General features: G+C 41.0%; 1 protein-coding gene and 1 long non-coding RNA gene across 2 annotated transcripts in view; one reads left to right on the top strand and one right to left on the bottom strand.

Moving 5' to 3' along the window:
• Positions 1-16,168, bottom strand: part of PLEKHG7 (pleckstrin homology and RhoGEF domain containing G7) — a 95,342-nt gene extending 79,174 nt beyond the window's left edge. The window contains exons 1-3 of the mRNA XM_082350475.1: positions 13,228-16,168; positions 8,710-9,458; positions 8,178-8,200 (exon numbers count right to left, since the gene is read on the bottom strand). Coding sequence (XP_082206601.1) covers positions 8,178-8,200; positions 8,710-9,429 — 743 coding nt within the window. The 5' untranslated portion in view covers positions 9,430-9,458; positions 13,228-16,168. The remainder of the gene's footprint in view (positions 1-8,177; positions 8,201-8,709; positions 9,459-13,227) is intronic.
• The window catches only part of LOC309609246, a 388,908-nt gene extending 372,555 nt beyond the window's left edge, over positions 1-16,353 (top strand). Inside the window, exon 2 of the long non-coding RNA XR_014233337.1 lies at positions 16,200-16,353. This is a non-coding gene — a long non-coding RNA (uncharacterized lncRNA). The remainder of the gene's footprint in view (positions 1-16,199) is intronic.
• Positions 16,354-21,564: the final 5,211 nt, after the last annotated feature.

The following is a 21,564-nucleotide window of genomic DNA, read 5'->3' as shown; positions in this document are numbered from 1 at the left end:
CTTTCTGGTACCAGAATTTCTCCTTATTCTGTCTTCCACTGAAGATCCGAAGTTCCATGGTGTGGGCTGGGACGGCAACAATTTAGAGAATCCAGAGAATGCTCCCCCTCAGCTGAGCAGGCCACACACTCATGCGTCACACTCAGGAATGAGCTTGTGCTCACGTGTTGGTGCCAGAAAAGTTTCTGGCGGGGGGAAATGTGTCCCCCAGTAGACCTCAAATACATACACTTTGTAAAGAACAGATTGGTCACGGTGAATATTATTCTAACTTAAAATCAGCTGGCACTTCCTGAGCATCGGCTCTCACTAGACATTCTGTTAAGAGCTTTACATGCATTATCATATTGATTTTCACAAGTACTCTATGAAGTGGAAATTACTGTTCTCATTATAGAGCTGAGGAAACTGAAGCTTAGAAGGACAGGAACTCACTTAAGGTCTCATTGTTAGTGAACAACAGAGCAAGAATTCAATTCAAATACCCAAGTCTGACTCCAGAAAGACTTGTAAATGGAAGGAGAGAAAAAGATACTACAAACCATTTCAAAGCACTAAGCGTTTTTTGAAATTGATATAATGGTGGTTATTACTTTAGATAAAAGAGGGTGTGTAGTGGGTTGAATGGAAACCCCTGCCCCCACCCCCCGCCCCAATATATGTCCATCTCTTCACTCCTGGAGCCTGTGAATGTGATCTTATTTGTAAAAGGAGTCTTTGCAGATGTAATTAAATAAAAGATCTCAAGATGAAGTTATTTTGGATTATCTGAGTGGGCTCTAAATCCCATGACCTGCGTACTTATAAGAGATACTTAGAGAAGAGACACAAATAGGAGAGAAGGCCACGTGAAGACAGAGGCAGAGATTAAAGTAACACAGCCATAGCCCAGGAACGCCTGCATGAAGAAGCAAGGAAAGGTCCTCCCCTACAGCTTTGAGAGGGAGGGTGGCTCTGCTGACACCTTGATTTTGGACTTGTGGCTCCCAGAATTCTCAGAGCATAAATTTCTGTTGTTTTTAAGCCACCAGTTAGTGGTAATTTATTACAACAGCCACAGGAGACGAGTGAAGGGGGCAATGCAATTGAATGGCAAAGGCACCTGACTTAGTACTGCGATTCCCAACTCTGACCTTCATTACGTGTGACCTTGGCATGTCACTTCCCAGGGCCTCAGTTTCCTTATGTGGAAAACAACTTTGAGTGAGACCCTTTCCATCCCTCATGATCTATGAATCGAGGGTTTACGTTTGCTCTTATCTTCCCCGCCAGTGGGTGGGGCAGTAATTACGTGATGACCTTTATCTTGGCAGAAATGTTTGAAGATGAATAATTAAATCTCCTCCTTCAGAAATATGACAAATATATCATTTGCATTTTTTTAAGAAAAGATTCCTTGGGTTTAACATACACACACCACACTATGTATAAGATAAATAACCAGCAAGGACCTACTGTATAGCATAGGGAACTCTACTCTATACTCTGTGATAACCTATATGAGAAGAGAATCCGAAAAAGGATGAATATATGTATATGTATAACTGAATCACTTTGCTGTACACCTGAAACTAACAAAATATTGTAAATCAACTATACGCCAATAAAATTAAAAAATAAAAAAATTGCAAGTAAAAAAAAAAAGATTCCTTCTGTGCAGGGGGCTTAAGCCAAGGACTACTGGGCTCTAATTCCCAGGTGCAAATTTTAAAGGAAAATAACAAAGATACTAGAGAATATGGGGAGGGAGGGTTGCAACTGCCCTATAGTGATATGTGTGTCTTAATGGAGTAAGAATCTTATTGAAGGTACTAGTGTTTGGATAAGGCCCAGCCTAATCCTTCCCCTCTGCTGTGAATGTTGCCCAATGGTTTTTTTTTTAACCTTAATAAAAAGTACAATTGAGTTTTTTATTCTAATATTTTTTCAATTTCACTGCTGTAGACTGACAATAGTAAGATAACCCAATGGTTTTTTATCAGGGAAGCTTATCAGGCCTCATTCCTTATCTGATAGTGAAATTCATGGTAAATGTACCTTTTCCAGCAGGCGGTTTTCCAGTAATTGTGTGACTAGAAAAAGTAGGTGTTCTATTTTAGAAACCATAGTGTTCTACCCTATGGTAGAGATATAGTGCAAATGGGAATGCTTGCTTATAACTGAGTTGATCATACAGGAAGAGCCAATTAAGAATCAGTAACAATCTTGAAAAAAAATACCTTTTAAGAAATAATCAACAGAGAAATGACAACTCAACTGCCACTTTATGGAACTGTAGCTTTCTTGGGTAAATCTGGGAAATATTTTTTCATTATGAGTCTCACAAGATTGTTAGGAACTTTCCTTTGATTATAATTGCCCATTTTCTACCAAAATGTTCCATTTGCTGAAAATCCAATGGAGAAGGGAGGATGAATGGGGAGCCTCTAGCTTACTGTCCAAGGTCTGCACAGAGCGGACACTTCATGAATGTGGAGTGAACAAATGGGACCCATCCCGACACAGTTTGAACACAGAAACAGAGACAGTCTTTGGAGTTCCAACTGCATGGAAAACACACCATGCTGTGACATCTTGGGCTCAGTCAGTAATGGTTATTAAACACACACGTGTTCAGAGCACCAGGGTAGCTGCTGATACTGGTAACTTTCTAGAACTCTCACCGTCTTTCGAGGCTACTGCCTTTTCTGGACAAGAGTCAAAATACTACCCAGTGGGATCAAACCATACTTGTACAAATCCCCAACAACCCAACGTACACTCAAGAGATGAACACAAAACAGATTAGGAAGGTGGGGGAGGTTGAAAAGAGCTAGAGAGAGATAAACAAATAGCTGGAGGAGAAAACGTCCAAAAAGGGATCATACAATTTCCCCTACCAGGCTTGAACTAACCTAACTGACCAACAAATGCACTTCCTTTTTTCTTCCTTAAACTTTCACTGAACATCTACTATGTGCCGGGTAGTGTTCTAGACACTAGGGATACAGCAATGAACAAAACAGGCACAACTCCTGCTGTCATGGAGTTTACATTCTGGGGGAGCTGATGCCAGTGCAAGAATAACACATGGTTCCTGATGTGAAAGGAAGGTGCCAGTTCCCACTCTAGCCTCCAGCCATGCCCGGATCAAAAAGGCTTCCCTGATGCCCTGAGGCTGCAGTCTCCTCTTCCGACTAATTAACAGTATTCATGTATCTCATCACAAGGGAAAAAACTGTAACTATGTGTGGTGATGGATGTTAACTAAACTTATTGTGGTGATCATTTTGCAATATATACATATTTCAGATCATTATGCTGTACACCTTAAACTTATATAATGTTCTAAGTCAATTATATCTCTATACAATTGGAGGAAAAAAAGAAAGCAACACAATAAAATATGATACTATGGAGGGCTGAGATTTAAATAAAGCAAGCAAACAAACAAAATAACCAATATGCCATCTATTAATCATTAGTTAGTAACTTTCTAATAAGCTTTTAAGCTCAACAGCTGAGACAGGGCCTTCTCCCCCTATGGCGTTACTTAGAGTTTACAGACAGTGCTAGCTACACAACAGGTTTTAGGTAAAAGTCTGGGGAGGATTTAACATTGTATTGAATCTAACATTTAGACACATTAGATGAGCTTCCTGTGATCGATCATTTCACTCTGAGGTCAGAATATTTTAGAAAGAATAAGTCAGTGACTTGCATACAGGAAGTGCTAAATGAATGAATGAATGAATGATGGTTTCTTAAAAAAAAGGTAATATTTAAGTTACACGATTTATCATACCAAAAGCCTATTGGATGGGTACTACTATTGACCCTTGAACAACACAGGTTTGAACTGAGGAGGTCCACTTACACGCAGATTTTTTTTTCATGAAATCCTACAGTACTACACCATCCGTGGTTGGTTGAATCCACTGGGTACTGAACCTTAGATAAGGAAGGCAGACCGTACAGTTATATGCAAATTTTTGACTGCACAGAGGGTCAGCATCCCTAACCCCTGTGCTGTTGAAGGGTCAACTGTATTTGTATCTCCACTTCACAGATGAAGCCTTTGAGGTTTTGAGTTGTTCACAGCCTTGCCCAAGGTCACGCTGCCAGAGAAGTAGAGATAGAATTCAAAACCGGGGAGTCTGATTCCAGTAATTCTAACACCATGCCGTGCTGCAACCCCCCACCCCAACCCTCCAGGGTAACTCCAGATAAATCTGGCTTTGGAAAGCGCTTTACTGGCATTCAGTGTTTTTGTCTGGTCTCTTCCTTGTCATTTTGTTTTCATGTTTTGGACGTATTTAGGTTTGCTTTCCTATTTCTTTTGAGCACTGGAAGGTCAGTCTGCTCTCATAGATGTAATAGTATGTACATTTCCTTTCTCAGTTTCCGGGCTGACTAAAAAGTTAGGTGAGACAGTTTTCTGTGATTATCGATTTTAAGGGCTGCCAGGAAGGTGTCCCTACCCACAAAATCCCCCCACTCGCTTCCCGATGTTTAAAATTCCACTAACATGGCTTCACTGCTTGGCTTCAAGTCATGTCCTGTGTTGAAATTCAAATACATCAGGGACAGATAAGTAACACTGTAAGTCAGGCAGCCTGCCTATCATCCTTCCACCCATCCTTTCCTTCAGTACGTATTCTGGAGACAGACTCTAGCTGAGTAATAGCTGCTGAGATGAAGGGTAAATAAGTGGTCTCTGCCCTCAGGAAGATCTTGTTTCTGAAAGGAGACGGATGTGAAAGAAACACAATACATTGTTTTAGATACTATGATGGAGGCATTTATGAGGTGTAGGGAAACCCAAAGGGGATAAATACACTGCTCTACTTGGAAAGATGAGTGTGGATATGCCTTAAGCCTGAAGTCCTTCACACTTTAGTAAGAATGAATTGTAAAGACTGTTTGCCAGGAGGCACAGTTCAGTGATAGGAGAAAAAAGTTTAGAATGAGTGTGAATTCACTGGAATGTTATATATAGGCAGAGGGAACAACAATAAGAAAAAAAAGTCCACAAAGAAAAACCTGGCATCAAAGTCAACACTGAGCTGATTTCGGAAATGAGAGGAGATTGGGCCCTTCTCACTTATATAAGCCTGCCCAATTGTCAGGCCATGTGTTAAAACACTATATTAAAAGAAAAATTTTTGCAAAAGGGCTACAAGGAAAAAACAAAGTTGCTGTGATTGACTGACAGCCACAGAGGCAAGCATTTCTTAACTGAACATACCAGGGTCAGCAAACCTTCTCTATAAAGTGCCAGAGAGTAAATATTTCAGGCTTTGTGAGCCATATGGTCTCTGTAGTGGCCACTCAGTTCTGTGGTTGCAGTGTGAAAGCAGTCACGGACAGTATTTAAATGAATAGACGTGGCTGTGTTCCAACACAACTTTATTTACAAAAACAGGGAGTGGGCCGAATTTGGGCCATAGGCTATAGTCTGCTAGCCCCTGGTTTATACCATCTCATAGGCATATTAAAGGCCTAAATTAAATAAGTTTAAGTATGTTTTAAATAAAGTTTAAATAAGTTTTTGAGGTGAGGCCCCCAGCTCCTCAGTGGACATCAGGGCCTCCTGCAGAGCCCTTTACCTTACAAGGTAAGGGACTACAAGGCCTGGGAAGTAGCCACCTGAGCCCTCTGAACAAATGACTGCTGAAAAGACTGCAGTGACAGGAAGGAGAGAGAGAGAGGGAGCCAAAGACAGGCAGACAGAGGATCTTTGTGCCAAAGACGGTTAGCTGTTTACCAAAAATTCATGCTTCCGGTGAACTTTTGATTAAAAAAGTATAGATTGAGTGGTCTGCGGCTGATGCAAAATTACTTCTTTTTAGCAGTAATGCATGAATGTTTATTAAACATTGTTTATAGTTACTTAGCCTTTCATTTATTCATTCAACAAACACTGCCTACTACATGCCAAGTACTGTACTAAGTCCTGATAAAAACAATACTGGATAATTCAGGGTCATTACCAGATACCAAGATATCTAAATTACTTCCCCTCTGATTCCCTGCTGTGATTTTCTGTAACCTTCCACTATTTTGTAGTATGTGATTGTGACACACTGAACCTCACAGAGCTTTTTAAGGCCTCAAGCCCTCTGACCAAGTTTTCTCTTGGCATCTTTTAAGACTATGTCTGTTATTGCCTCACAAAGATTCTGCAGGTCAATAAAAAATCACCTGTATGTCATCTTTTGCAAATGGCTTGGTGTGCCCCATCAGTTAGCCTTTATATCTGCTAACTCCATCTTACACACAAAGCTGGGCAGACTTTACCTGCTCTAGGAAGCACTCCTTGATTAAAGATTCTCAGATATATATCTCCATCCACGATGCTTTCTCTAGTCAACTATCCACTCAAAATATCCACTCAGATGTTCCATAGGTCCTCAAATTCAACATGTTCAAACTTACATCCCACCTACCCATATCCCCTTCTCCCCTCCAAGGTTACCTAGATCAGAGAATGGAACCATTTGCCACCTAACAGTGGAAGCCATAAGCTTGGAAGTCCTTCTTGACAACTTCCTTCCCCTCTCCCCTGGTGGTCTATTATTCACAAAGTCTAGGTGATGGTATCTCCTAAATATCTCTTGAACCGAGATACTTCCTTCTAACTCCACTGCTTTCATCAGAGCCTAACCTACCAACCTCTCATACCTGAACATTCTAATTGTTCTGCTGGAATCCACTCTCATCTAACTCTCATGTCTACCCTGTATCCCTATGATCATATCAATCCATTCAGTGGTTTCACACTGCTCTTAGGGTAAAGAACAAAATTCCTAAACACCCTATTAGACTCTGCATGATTGACTCTAAACAACATCATCTTTTTCTGACACTACTCTCTTTTTCATTTTCTCTGACACATCTGAATTAGGTGTCATTTTAGAGCTTTATTCTGGTTCACACCTGTGGAAGATTTCCATTAAAAGCCCCTTTCTTCACCAACCCTTGCATCCAAACACTTTGCCATATAATACTTAAGTGTTCTCCCACTGTTGGTGAGACATAATTTCCTGCCCTTGAGTTCAGCCACGTGACTTGCTTTGGCCTGTAGAATTAGACAAGGTACAGAGCCCAGGGTCCAAGAGGCCTTGCATGTTTCCATTTATCCTCTTGAACCTCTCCTCTCACCACAAGAACATGCCCAGGGTAGAAATTTGGTTCCATGAAAAGGATGAGGGACATGTGGAGTGAACTACCTAGCTGAGCCCAGCCTGGATCAACTGATCCTCAATGGACACACAGATTTATAAGAAACAATACTTGTTTGTTGTTTTAAGCCACTGAGGTTTGGGGTGGTTTGTTATGTAGCAATAGCTAGCTGATATACTAACACAATACTTTGTATTTGCCTATGGCTTTGTAAATATTCTCTACCTTAGCTGACATTTAGGTCAACTAGGGTTAAAAATAAACAAAGACTGCATAGATGGATCTCATCCTTCCTACTACGAACAGCAAACTTGCTTGAGGATTGAGGTCCAGTAATAAAACAATAGCTAATTTCCTGAGGATACCTCCATGACTTTCCAAATGAACTGAGGGCTTTCCCACCAATCCTACAAATTGGGTGGGTGTAATTGGGCTTGGATCTTTCCCTTACTGCCACAGAAGCTCTTCATCCCTGAAAGAAATGGCAAATCCACTGCCACAGCTGGGGGACCAAGCTGAAAGTTCAGAGCTGGTTTCTGAAGTGACACAATCTACCTGCAATCTAGATAAAAGCACAGTCTGTCATAGGCATTTTAAAGGTCATCCTAGATTTAAACAGCACATCTTGTTCCTTTTATCCTTGTCCTCTGAATTTCTCTTTGAAAAGTTGTTGAATGTTTCTGGCCTTTACACTCTCTTCCTGACAAAACCTATTACTGGTGGATGTTAATTAAGCCACAGGATCAAGTCATTGACAATTCAAAATGAAAACCATGATCACCTGTGGCTGTCATACCCTGCCCCAAAAGCCACAGCAAAATGCTGGGCGCTTAAAGGAGACTCTTGAAATTAAGACTCTTTCACCCATAATATGAAGAGTGACTTGAGGGATGTAAAACAAAGTACCCTGATTAATACACCATCAGGTTTGCTATGTCAGAACAGAAGTAAAAGACGTCAAAGTAAACAGTCAACAGACTTCATAGCACTAGAGAAAATAAAGACACACATACCTGGACTGATGCAATTCTTCTCTCTGAAATAAATTTTAAAAATACATGTTTTAGTCTTGCTCAAACCCACCCAAAATTCCAAAGCAGACATCTTGAAGGGAGAGGTCAGTAACTTTCCTAACTAAAATGTTTTGCATTTTTGTTTTCGGGGGAGAAGGTTAGAACATTAGAAATTTGAGTAGTTTGTTCTTTCTGCCCTTTTAAACCAGCCACGCCAGGTGGTCTTCACATAGCGTAGACTTGAAAGAGGGCCACCTTTACTATCTAACGACTGACAGACAATCTCTAGCCTGGGTCCTTTCTTAAAGTGCCTTCAAGTATATTGAAGAAGAAAGTGAGCTCGACCTCCACGCTCCTTCCCCAAACTGCTGCACCCCTTTTACTTGACAGCCAACTGTCCTAAAGACTGTGTGTCCCCCCAGCCGTCTACCGACACAGCACCCCACTCCGCGACCAGGCAATATGGCAACCTGGAGACCTACTATGCTTTGCATCCACCAAATGAGAGGCAGGAGGCTTAGAACTGTGTTACCTGAGGCCTGGGGAGCCGTGGGGCGCGGCTGGGTGCTGGCTGGCCTCCACTCCGTGGAAGGGAGGCCTGAGGAAGCGACCCCTCGTTGAGGGACTGAAGCACGGGAAGGGCAAACTCATCACTGGGCGCCATTTGGAGCTCAAACGAGTCGGCTGCGTTGAGCGCCGTTTTGGGGTCCAGAGGCAATCTTGAGTGGAGTCTCAGGGGCCACAGGGAGTGCGAAGACTCCTCTGGGCTTCCAAATAGCCCGTTGGAAAGGCGATGCGGGGAGCCGGAAGACTCCTTGCAGCTGCCCGAGGCGGGCCCCTCCAAGGCCGCCTGCTGAGGCGGCGCATGCGCAGTGCCGTGCGCACGCCCACGCACACTCCCGCAGCTGCGGCCCCTTAACCTCCTCAATGTGGGCGAGGTGGACGCGCGGCCCGGGGCCTGCCGGTCAAAGTGGAGAAGTTTCCCCTGGTTCTGACAGTGCTTCTTGGACAGGCTTTCCAGGGGGTGTCGAGTAGAGGACCCGCAGTCTGGGGGCTGCACCTCTGGGAAGGATGGCTCCGTCTTCTCCACGCCGCTAAGAGGCCCGGTTGCTGGAAGCTTCCAGGGGACGCCGTCAGAGTTGCTGTTCTCCCGACCACACTGAGGTTGCTCCGTTTCCGCCTTCGGGTGCCTCCCTTCCTCGGGTGTGTCTTCGTCCTTTTCCAGAGAATAACTGCAAGCAGGTGGCTGCATCTTTAACGAGGACGAGCAGAGTGCGGAATCTGTTGCGAACAAGGAGACGGAGGTGAGAAAAAAGGTGTCTGAAATTTCACATAAAAACTTATCATTCACCAGAGCAGATAGGGAATGCCCAGTTAACGTTAGTATCTGTTATGTTTTGTAGATAATTAACATAAGTGAGTCCAGTCTTCCCGTCTAAATTGTTTAAGTATTGAAATTTGTGTATGTTACCGAATTAAGTCGTTTGGACCTTGCTCTGTGCCTCGATGGGGGAGAGTTCTTTTTTCCATTGGGGTTCGAGTAGGTGAATACGAAACCCAAGCGGAGATGGGCACAGTGCAAGCTTTACTTAGTGGCCAAAGAATGGAGAAGCGGGAACCGCGTTCGCAGACCAACCTCTCGCCCATGTGTCGAGAGTGATTTAAAGAGTAAAGACAAAGCGAGGAGGAGTGAGGCTAATTATGGGGAGGCTTCGTTAGTCTACCAGGAAGGGGCAGGGCTTTTTCCGAGGGAGTGGGGTGCCACCCCCTTTTTATCCTTTTTTTTGTCCTTAATATCTGGTCCTGGCCGCCGGTAGGTGTGTCACATAATATGTTAATATAGTAAAATCAATGTATAATGAGACTTAGGATCTGTTGGGCGTCAGATTCATGCCATCTTAGTCCCAGCTGGTTTCATCTGTTTTCTTCGTTTGTAGCTTGCTTTCTTATCTCTGGACCCTTTAACTTAAAGATTTGTGTTCACTCCTGCTAAAGGTGGGGTGGGGGGCATTTGGCAGGTTTTGAGCAAGGACAGTCTTGCCAACTGTGGAGGTTGATGGGTTTTGATCAAAGACCTGGAGCAGCTCTGGCAACATTTACTGGTTACTTAATATCCCTTCCAGTTCAAACAAAAAAGCTTTTAAAAACCTTGGTGATCTAAGAGATTTCTTGGAAGCCACAAAGCTCATCACCTTTTGATTATTCCATTTTAAGAGAATCAAATATACATTCAATTTCCCTTACATTCTGCATTTATATATGTATGAATATGTGTGTATGTGCTTTGGAGTATTCCAGGGATATAAGAATGAGAGAACAAGAAAAATGAGACCCCCTTCCCTCAAGGTTTAAATTACAGAATGAGACATAATTTCAAAGATAGTGATGCAAAGTATTTGGCAAAAGACATTTTGGATTTTCTCCATCCCCGTGTTCTGGAAAAATAACTCACCAGTTTGAAAAGAAAAACCGAGATGTCACGCAGGTGCTCTGCTTCTCGTGATTAGAGGTGCTCTCTATGATTCACTAATGCAGAATTACCTCCCAATTAAGCTCTTCCCGTGTTCAGGCAAATCTGATTCTACCATGGTGTAAATACGTTCATGGTGACATGGAAATGACTTACTGCTATTCCGTTATTTTGTAGTTTTCCATTTGAATAAGGTAGTTGCCTGTGGGAAAGCATCAGTCCTTACCCATCCTATCAACTATTGCATAAGAGGCAACTCCTGATTGTTTACAGATCTGGTGTGGGACTGTGGAGCAAATAATAACCATCTTGGCTTGCCATGGGCAATGTGGGAGGCGGTTTCAGGCTGTACATGGCTTGTTGGTGGATGGAACATCAGTAGTTGACCACATATTCTGAGATCTCCAATAATAACTGCAGCAAGTCTATAATTCTTTTTTTTTGCGGCCGTGTTGCGCAGCTTGTGGGATCTCAGTGCCCCGACCAGGGATTGAACCCAGGTCACAGCAGTGAAAGCCCAGAATCCTAACCACTAGACCACCAGGGAACTCCCAGCAAGTCTATAATTCTAAAGCAATCTGTAACCCTTCAGGAATGGATGCATTTGGACTGCCCAATTTTAAGGATAGCTAATAATTTACTCTTTTAGTGCTGTATAATTTTAATTTCACTGCCAACACTTTTTAGAACTTTTTCTACTGTGTATTATTTACATCCTCAATTTGATAATAGAGAATACTGACCACCGGAAAATTCTTGATGACCTGTCCGCCTATGTTGTGACTCATGAGACTAGATGACATACAATATTATGACTGTTTATTGTAGTTCCATGGAGACTAATTTTTACAGGTTTTTTATAGCATATGATTATTTACCCCATATGAAATAGCCTCACACTGATGTACTCCCTAGTTTTTAGTCATTACTTCTCCTTATAGTTTTGTACTTGCCTATGGCAGATACTTTGTTTCCTTTCATTTGTTTCTTCTAATCTGTTTCAGGGGTAGAAGTCCAATAACCCTGTGTCAAGAGAATTAATAGACTCTTAGGTTTATTTTTATCAGTAAAGGGGAGGAGCCCAACATCATGATATTGTCATGACAATTCTGTGAGATTGATTTGGGGGACTCTGTGTTCTCTTATGTTTACTCCCTGGCTCTCATCTGGTTTAAAGCCAAGTGAAACTAAAAGGTACTGGATTTTAGATTGGAGAGTTGTTTAAGGAACTACTTAGATACCAACTAAAGTCAGTTCGACTCTTACTACAAAAGAAATCTGAAATTCTTAATGCTGGGTTTGCTTTAATATTTTGAGCCGAGGACTCAAATGTTACAGGACTTCACATATAGAACAAAAATGTATGAGGTACCTTTATTTTGGGGGTGAGGGGAGACAGTAATACCTGCTAGGAAACTTACATTTTAGTTAGGGGGGGTTGAACTGGTTTTGATTTTAGATTGGTAATTTCTGGCTGATACGAGCTTCACAGGAGAAGATTGAAAAGACCCATTTTGACCACTGATGAAAACAGGTGTATTAGGTCTCTTTTCAGGTCCTTTACTGGAGGGCCAGTTCCTCATTCTCCCAACAAACAAATGCCTGAGCTGAGAACTGGAGTTCCAGGTACTTCCAACACACATACACACCCAGGGGACTTTATTCCGTTCCCCTTCATAGCATTGTCCAAGTTCTAGGCAGCAGCATGGTTAAGGGAGTTCAGTATGTTTACCCAGGCACTTGCATAATAGTTCTTTCAGAATTCTTAGTCCTTGGGTTTCCCCTCTGTTCTTGTGCCTTCTCCTTCCTCCTTAGAGGAGTTAGGACACTGCTTCAGATTTCCTTTCTAGTTGTCCTGACATAGGGTGTGGCAGTCTGTAGGTGGTTATTATACCCAACGGGACTTAAGGGTCATTAAGTATTGTTTACCGGCCAGTGTCTCATATATTGGAACCAAGGCATTAGTAACTGCTGACATGACTCACCGCAGAACTGGAGAAACTTTAACTACAGCGGAGCTCTGGGAGGCCGTTTGCTGAGAAGGGGAGCCCAAGCTCTAGAGTTAACGATCTGCTTGCTCTCTTTGCCTCCCCAGCTAGCCCTGTGACCTGGGATAATCCACTCCCCCTGTCAGCCTCCAGGCCACACTTATGAAAGGATATTAAAGTCCCTCCCTCACAAGCTCCTTGCAGGGATAATGGCTGAGGCTCCTGGGAGGCCCTCCCTAAATGATTATCCCCATGGATCTGGTAGGAAGCCAAAAGTTAACAGAAGAGTTCAGGCTAACTCTTCTCCTTTATGTTCCCTAAAAGACTAAATCAATAAATGCTCATTATAAAGTAAATCCACCAGGCTTTGACCTCCCAAGCTTTAAGAAGCCAGCAGCCACCACCCACTCTGTTAGGGGAAGCAATCTCAGTGTACTCGAAATTAAACCACACACATTAATGATTCACCCATTCTACTTAGACCTGACCGAGACCAGCAAGACAGGACCAAGAGAAGCTGGTAGCAACAGGATCTGACCAAATGAAAAGTGCAAGAGGGAAACCCAGATAGCAGCTGAACGGCCTCTAATACCTGCAAGATGGTCTGCTTCTGAAGGTGATATTGTCCAGGTGGGTCCTGACCAGGGAATCAGCAGAACCACACAGCGAGCTGCCAGGCAAGGGTTCGGAAGAACAAGTTGCACACCTGTAACAATGAACCCTCCTGGCTGAGCACAGGGACACTTGATGGGAGCTGAAATGAGGAACTGGCCTCTCCCCTCCTTAGAGGCTTTTCTAGTTATTTGTTTATGAAAAAGCCTAAGGGGAAGCAAGTTCAGAATCTAAGACCACCTAAGAAAAAGTCAGGTGACTTGTTTCTACTGAACAGTGACTGATCTAATACAGAAATGATGCAGGTGTGGCTTTTTACTTCCCTTTCAGATGCTCAGTGATTATCACTGATAGTTCAGTGAGACAGTTCTAGGTTTCTCATCTGTTTATTTTCTCCAAAGTTCTGAGAAGTCATTCCTTTCAGCCTTACTTTGCTTACATCGTAAAACATTTTGTGTGGATCTACTTACTTAGTGGAATGTTTTGATAAGCATTGAATAATAGAGGAAATGATCATTGCACTTGGGAATACATTTGTGAGCATTAATTTTCAAGTAGTTAAAAGGCAGATGGAAAGGCATTTGTATCTACCAGCATTCTCATTAGAGCAGTACCCCAGAGAACCTTTATTTGGTGTCTAGGTGGAGATATGGCATACATTCCCAAGAATGTACACAGTCTTAAAAGATATTTCTGCAGACTCTTTACAAAAACAAATTCAAACGAATTATAATTCAGTCTAATTTACTGAAGTTGTCATTGTTTAGAATCATTACAGATACTTACTGTGAAGGTTTCTTTAGGCCAGTGGTTCTCAAAGTGGGGTCCCTGGGTCAAAAGCATCAGCATCATTTGCGAACTTGTTTGAAAGGCGAGTTCTTGCCCCTTCCCACCTCCTGCATCAGAATCTCTGGGGGTGGGGCCCACAGTCTCCGTTTTAACAAGCCCTCCCTGTGATTCTTACACGTGTTAAAAATTTGAGAGCTGCTGCCTTAGGGGGAAGAAAGGTCCAATTTATAAATGTTAGCTTTGTGATAACCCTTGCTTTAGTCTTTAATCCTCTCATGTTGGTCTTATTAGAACATCATTTACTTAGAACTTTGAAAAATGACTCGACCTTCTCCCTTTACCACCATTGTCACTGTCACTGCCAAACCCAAAACGCAGTATCAAGGGCATTTCTCTATTTTGCCAGCATGGAGCCAGCATAAAATAGTCTGAGCTCCTGCCAAAGCTGTCTGGAAATGAATTGTTTCACTTTAGGAAGAAAGAAAAATGAATAAAGTATTTTAGCTTTTGGTTTGTGGACACGAAGGTCGTACTTCATCTTCGAGTCCCCTCACACACACAAGATCGTAAAACCGTCTCTCCTGGGGGATAATGATAATGGGATATCTGACACCCATCCAAAAATTTCCAACCTCTGGTTGTATCTTAAATAAGAAAATTCAGAGTGTACAGAAAGGTCACAAAGGATTATCAGGAAAAAAAATAGTGCAACCTCTAAAGAGTAAAAGGGACTGGGAAGCATTGGATAGGGAAGGGATACCATGATGGAAAGGCGATCCTGGGGGTCAGCTTCTCCTTCAGGACCTGGGGCAACTCCTTGAAACAAAGGTGGCCCTTTATCTCTAAGTGTGACACACAGATGTTCTCTCCAGGACTTCGGAGGGGGCAGCTTTTCTTATGTTTTTGCCTCCTCCTTACTTGATCGTGGTAAGTCTTCATTGGGGAGAAAACCACTTGGGATGTGCCCTTTACAAAGCCTAAAGCCTGACAAGCTCTTTTTGTATCATGAATACCTAGATCTGAGGCTGCAAGCTGTGGAATTCTGACTGGCCTTCCAGCTTTTTTTTTTAATTAATTTTTTTAAATTGGAGTAGAGTTGATTTACAATATTGTGTTAGTTTCTGCTGCACAGCAAAGTGAGTAAGTTATACATATACATATATTCACTCTTTTTTAGATTCTGTTCCCATATAGGTCATTACAGAGTATTGAATAGAGTTCCCTGTGCTATACAGTAGGTTCTTATTAGTTATCTATTTTATAAATAGTAGTGTGTATATGTCAATCCCAATCTGCCAGTTTATCCCTCCCCCACCTTTCCCCCTTGGTAACCATAAGTTTGTTTTCTATGTCTGAGTGGCCTTCCAGCTTAAAAAAAAAAATCTGACATTAAAAATTAGGAGATTTTATAGAAAATTTTGGATTGCAAGAATTTTAGAAAAATTAGCCATTCTGGCAACACTACATTCATATTCCCACAATTCCATATCTATATAAAAAGACTAGATTTGAGGACAGGCTCCCTGTTTCAGGTAGGATAAGCAGTGACCAGTTCACCATACTCTCTGCTTCTCCCAGTCTTCCTGACATAGGCTGATGCTGGCTCTCATTTATCTTTGTGCTTGTAGAGTGTTATTTCTTCTAACAGAACCACAAAGAATGGCCCCAAAGCAGAAACAGCCCCAATGTCCATTTCAATAGAATGTCCATCATCAACAAATACATTGATATATTAAACTCTGAAAGTGAAGGAACAATTTCTCTAGTCCCAAACATGATGTTCAGTGAAAGAAGCCAGACTGTATGTTTCTATTTATAAGAACGACAAGAATGGGCCAAATTAATCTATAGTATTAGAAGTTAGAATTGGAATTTTTGTCTTTGGGGAGAGGCAGTGACTGTGAGTCAGGAGTGTGACTTCTGGGATGCTTATATGTTCAATCTCCTGACCTGTGTGCTGGCACCTGGGTGTGTTGTCTTTGTGTCATTCACTGTGTGCAGTTTTCTGTTTACATACGCTTTGCTTGAATAAAAATAAGAGTGTGCCTGTGCAAACAGATTATATCCTGGTTTGCTTACTTCTTTACATGACTTACTGGCCAATACAGGTCTTCGAATTGAAAAATTTCTAAAAAAAATTGTTTTGCTAGTGTTTGAAAAGAGGTGTGATTTTTTTTTTTTAAACATCTTTATTGAAGTATAATTGCCTTACAATGGTGTGTTAGCTTCTGCTTTATAACAGAGTGAATCAGTTATACATATACAATATGTTCCCATTTCTCTTCCCTCTTGCATCTCCCTCCCTCCCACCCTCCCCATCCCACCCCTCTAGGTGGTCACAAAGCACCGAGCTGATCTCCCTGTGCTATGCAGCTGCTTCCCACTAGCTATCTATTTTACATTTGGTAGTGGATATATGTCCATGACACTCTCTTACCCTGTCACATCTCACCCCACCCCCTCCCCATATCCTCAAGTCCATTCTCTAGTAGGTCTGTGTCTTTATTCCCGTCTTGCCACTAGGTTCTTCATGGCCTTTTTTTTTTTTTCCTTAGATTCCGTATATATGTGTTAGCATACTGTATTTGTTTTTCCCTTTCTGACTTCACTCTGTATGACAGACTCTAACTCCATCCACCTCATTACAAATACCTCCATTTCATTTCTTTTTATGGCTGAGTAATATTCCATTGTATATATGTGCCACATCTTCTTTATCCATTCATCTGTCGATGGACATTTAGGTTGCTTCCATGTCCTGGCTATTGTAAATAGAGCTGCAATGAACATTTTGGTACATGACTCTTTTTGAACTATGGTTTTCTCAGGGTATATGCCCAGTAGTGGAATTGCTGGATCGTATGGTAGTTCTATTTGTAGTTTCTTAAGGAACCTCCATACTGTTCTCCATAGTGGCTGTATCAATTTACATTCCCACCAACAGTGCAAGAGAGTTCCCTTTCCTCCACACCCTCTCCAGCATTTATTGTTTCTAGATTTTTTGATGATGGCCATTCTGACCGGTGTGAGATGATATCTCATTGTAGTTTTGATTTGCATTTCTCTAATGAATAATGATGTTGAGCTTTCTTTCATGTGTCTGTAGGCCATCTGTATATCTTCTTTGGAGAAATGTCTATTTAGGTCTTCTGCCCATTTTTGGATTGGGTTGTTCATTTTTTTGTTATTGAGCTGCATGAGCTGCTTGTAAATCTTGGAGATTAATCCTTTGTCAGTTGCTTCATTTGCAAATATTTTCTCCCATTCTGATGGTTGTCTTTTGGTCTTGTTTATGGTTTCCTTTGCTGTGCAAAAGCTTTTAAGTTTCATTAGGTCCCATTTGTTTATTTGTGTTCTTATTTCCATTTCTCTGGGAGCTGGGTCAAAAAGAATCTTGCTGTGATGTATGTCATAGAGTGTTCTGCCTATGTTTTCCTCTAAGAGTTTGATAGTGTCTGGTCTTACACTTAGGTCTTTAATCTATTTTGAGTTTATTTTTGTGCATGGTGTCAGGGAGTGTTCTAATTTCATACTTTTACATGTACCTGTCCAATTTTCCCAGCACCACTTATTGAAGAGGCTGTCTTTTCTCCACTGTATATGCTTGCCTCCTTTATCAAAGATAAGGTGACCATATGTGTGTGGGTTTATCTCTGGGCTTTCTATCCTGTTCCATTGATCTATATTTCTGTTTTTGTGCCAGTACCAAACTGTCTTGATTACTGAAGCTTTGTAATATAGTCTGAAGTCAGGGAGCCTGATTCCCCCAGCTCCATTTTTCGTTCTCAAGATTGCTTTGGCTATTCGGGGTCTTTTGTGTTTCCATACAAATTGTGAAATTTTTTGTTCTAGTTCTGTGAAAAATGCCAGTGGTAGTTTGATAGGGATTGCATTGAATCTGTAGATTGCTTTGTGTAGTAGAGTCATTTTCACAATGTTGATTCTTCCAATCCAGGAACATGGTATATCTCTCCATCTATTTGTATCATCTTTAATTTCTTTCATCAGTGTCTTATAATTTTCTGCATACAGGTCTTTTGTCTCCTTAGGTAGGTTTATTCCTAGATATTTTATTCTTTTTGTTGCAATGGTAAACGGGAGTGTATTCTTAATTTCACTTTCAGATTTTTCATCATTAGTGTATAGAAATGCAAGAGATTTCTGTGCATTAATTTTGTATCCTGCTACTTTACCAAATTCATTGATTAGCTCTAGGAGTTTTCTGGTAGCATCTTTAGGATTCTCTATGTATAGTATCATGTCATCTGCAAACAGTGACAGCTTTACTTCTTCTTTTCCGATTTGGATTCCTTTTATTTCTTTGTCTTCTCTGATTGCTGTGGCTAACACTTCCAAAACTATGTTGAATAATAGTGGTGAGAGTGGGCAACCTTGTCTTGTTCCTGATCTTAGTGGAAATGGTTTCAGTTTTTCACCACTGAGGACAATGTTGGCTGTGGGTTTGTCATATATGGCCTTTATTATGTTGAGGAAAGTTCCCTCTATGCCTACTTTCTGCAGGGCTTTTATCATAAATGGGTGTTGAATTTTGTTGAAAGCTTTCTCTGCATCTATTGAGATGATCATATGGTTTTTCTCCTTCAATTTGTTAATATGGTGTATCACATTGATTGATTTGCGTATATTGAAGAATCCTTGCATTCCTGGGATAAACCCCACTTGATCATGGTGTATGATCCTTTTAATGTGCTGTTGGATTCTGTTTGCTAGTATTTTGTTGAGGATTTTTGCATCTATGTTCATCAGTGATATTGGCCTGTAGTTTTCTTTCTTTGTGACATCTTTGTCTGGTTTTGGTATCAGGGTGATGGTGGCCTTGTAGAATGAGTTTGGGAGTGTTCCTCCCTCTGCAATATTTTGGAAGAGTTTGAGAAGGATAGGTGTTAGCTCTTCTCTAAATGTTTGATAGAATTCACCTGTGAAGCCATCTGGTCCTGGGCTTTTGTTTGTTGGAAGGTTTTTAATCACAGTTTCAATTTCAGTGCTTGTGATTGGTCTGTTTATATTTTCTATTTCTTCCTGGTTCAGTCTCGGCAGTTTGTGCATTTCTAAGAATCTGTCCATTTCTTCCAGGTTGTCCATTTTATTGGCGTAGAGTTGCTTGTAGTAATCTCTCATGATCTTTTGTATTTCTGCAGTGTCAGTGGTTACTTCTCCTTTTTCATTTCTAATTCTATTGATTTGAGTCTTCTCCCTTTTTCTCTTGATGAGTCTGGCTAATGGTTTATCAATTTTGTTTATCTTCTCAAAGAACCAGCTTTTAGTTTTATTGATTTTTGCTACTGTTTCCTTCATTTCTTTTTCATTTATTTCTGACCTGATCTTTATGATTTCTTTCCTTCTGCTAGCTTTGGGGTTTTTTTGTTCTTCTTTCTCTAATTGCTTTAGGTGCAAGGTTAGGTTGTTTATTCGAGATGTTTCCTGTTTCTTGAGGTAGGCTTGTATTGCTATCAACTTCCCTCTTAGCACTGCTTTTGCTGCGTCCCATAGGTTTTGGGTCGTCATATCTCCATTGTCATTTGTTTCTAGGTATTTTTTGATTTCCCCTTTGATTTCTTCAGTGATCACTCTGTTATTAAGTAGTGTATTATGTAGCCTCCATGTGTTTGTATTTTTTACACATCTTTTCCTGTAATTGATATCTAGTCTCATAGCGTTGTGGTCGGAAAAGATACTTGATACGATTTCAATTTTCTTAAATTTACCAAGGCTTGATTTGTGACCCAAGATATGATCTATCCTGGAGAATGTTCCATGAGCACTTGAGAAAAATGTGTATTCTGTTGTTTTTGGGTGGAATGTCCTATAAATATCAATTAAGTGCATCTTGTTTAATGTATCATTTAAAGCTTGTGTTTCCTTATTTATTTTCATTTTGGATGATCTGTCCATTGGTGAAAGTGGGGTGTTAAAGTCCCCTACTATGATTGTGTTGCTGTCGATTTCCCCTTTTATGGCTGTTAGTATTTGCCTTATGTATTGAGGTGCTCCTATGTTGGGTGCATAAATGTTTACAATTGTTATACCTTCCTCTTGGATCGATCCCTTGATCATTATATAGTGTCCTTCTTTGTCTCTTGTAATAGTCTTTATTTTAAAGTCTATTTTGTCTGATATGAGAATTGCTACTCCAGCTTTCTTTTGATTTCCATTTGCATGGAATATCTTTTTCCATCCCCTCACTTTCAGTCTGTATGTGTCCCTAGGTCTGAAGTGGGTCTCTTGTAGACAGCATATATATGGGTCTTGTTTTTGTATCCATTCAGCCAGTCTGTGTCTTTTGGTGGGAGCATTTAATCCATTTACATTCAAGGTAATTATCGATATGTATGTTCCTATTCCCATTTTCTTAAATGTTTTGGGTTTGTTATTGTAGGTGTTTTCCTTCTCTTGTGTTTCTTGCCTTAGAGAAGTTCCTTTAGCATTCGTTGTAAAGCTGGTTTGGTGGTGCTGAACTCTCTCAGCTTTTGCTTGTCTGTAAAGGTTTTAATTTCTCCATCACATCTGAATGAGATCCTTGCTGGGTAGAGTAATCTTGGTTGTAGGTTTTTCTCCTTCATCACTTTAAGTATATCCTGCCACTCCCTTCTGGCTTGCAGAGTTTCTGCTGAAAGATCAGATGTTAACCTTATGGGGATTCCCTTGTGTGTTATTTGTTGTTTTTCCCTTGCTGCTTTTAATATGCTTTCTTTATATTTAATTTTTGACAGTTTGATTAATATGTGTCTTGGCGTGTTTCTCCTTGGGTTTATCCTGTATGGGACTCTCTGTGCTTCCTGAACTTGATTAACTATTTCCTTTCCCATATTAGGGAAATTTTCAACTATAATCTCTTCAAATATTTTCTCAGTCCCTTTCTTTTTCTCTTCTCCTTCTGGGACCCCTATAATTCGAATGTTGGTGCGTTTAATGTTGTCCCAGAGGTCTCTGAGACTGTCCTCAGTTCTTTTCATTCTTTTTTCTTTATCCTGCTCTGCAGTAGTTATTTCCACCATTTTATCTTCCAGTTCACTTATCCTTTCTTCTGCCTCAGTTATTCTGCTATTGATCCCATCTAGAGTATTTTTAATTTCATTTATTGTGTTTTTCATCGTTGCTTGGTTCCTCTTTAGTTCTTCTACGTCCTTGTTAAATGTTTCTTGCATTTTGTCTATTCTATTTCCAAGATTTTGGATCATCCTTACTATCATTATTCTGAATTCTTTTTCAGGTAGACTACCTATTTCCTCTTCATTTGTTAGGTCTGGTGTGTTTTGACCCTGCTCCTTCATCTGCTGTGTGTTTTTCTGTCGTCTCATTTTGCTTATCTTACTGTGTTTGGGGTCTCCTTTTCACAGGCTGCAGGTTCGTAGTTCTCGTTCTTTTTGGTATCTGTCCCCAGTGGGTAAGGTTGGTTCAGTGGGTTGTGTAGGCTTCCTGGTGGAGGGGACTATTGCCTGTGTTCTGGTGGATGAGGTTGGATCTTGTCTTTCTGGTGGGCACGTCCACGTCTGGTGGTGTGTTTTGG

This window comes from Balaenoptera borealis (assembly GCF_965194805.1).
Source record: "Balaenoptera borealis genome assembly, chromosome: 13".
In the NCBI taxonomy this organism is placed as follows: domain Eukaryota; kingdom Metazoa; phylum Chordata; class Mammalia; order Artiodactyla; family Balaenopteridae; genus Balaenoptera; species Balaenoptera borealis.
Note: the sequence above shows the minus strand (reverse complement) of the source record. Positions and strands in the feature narration are given on the sequence as shown.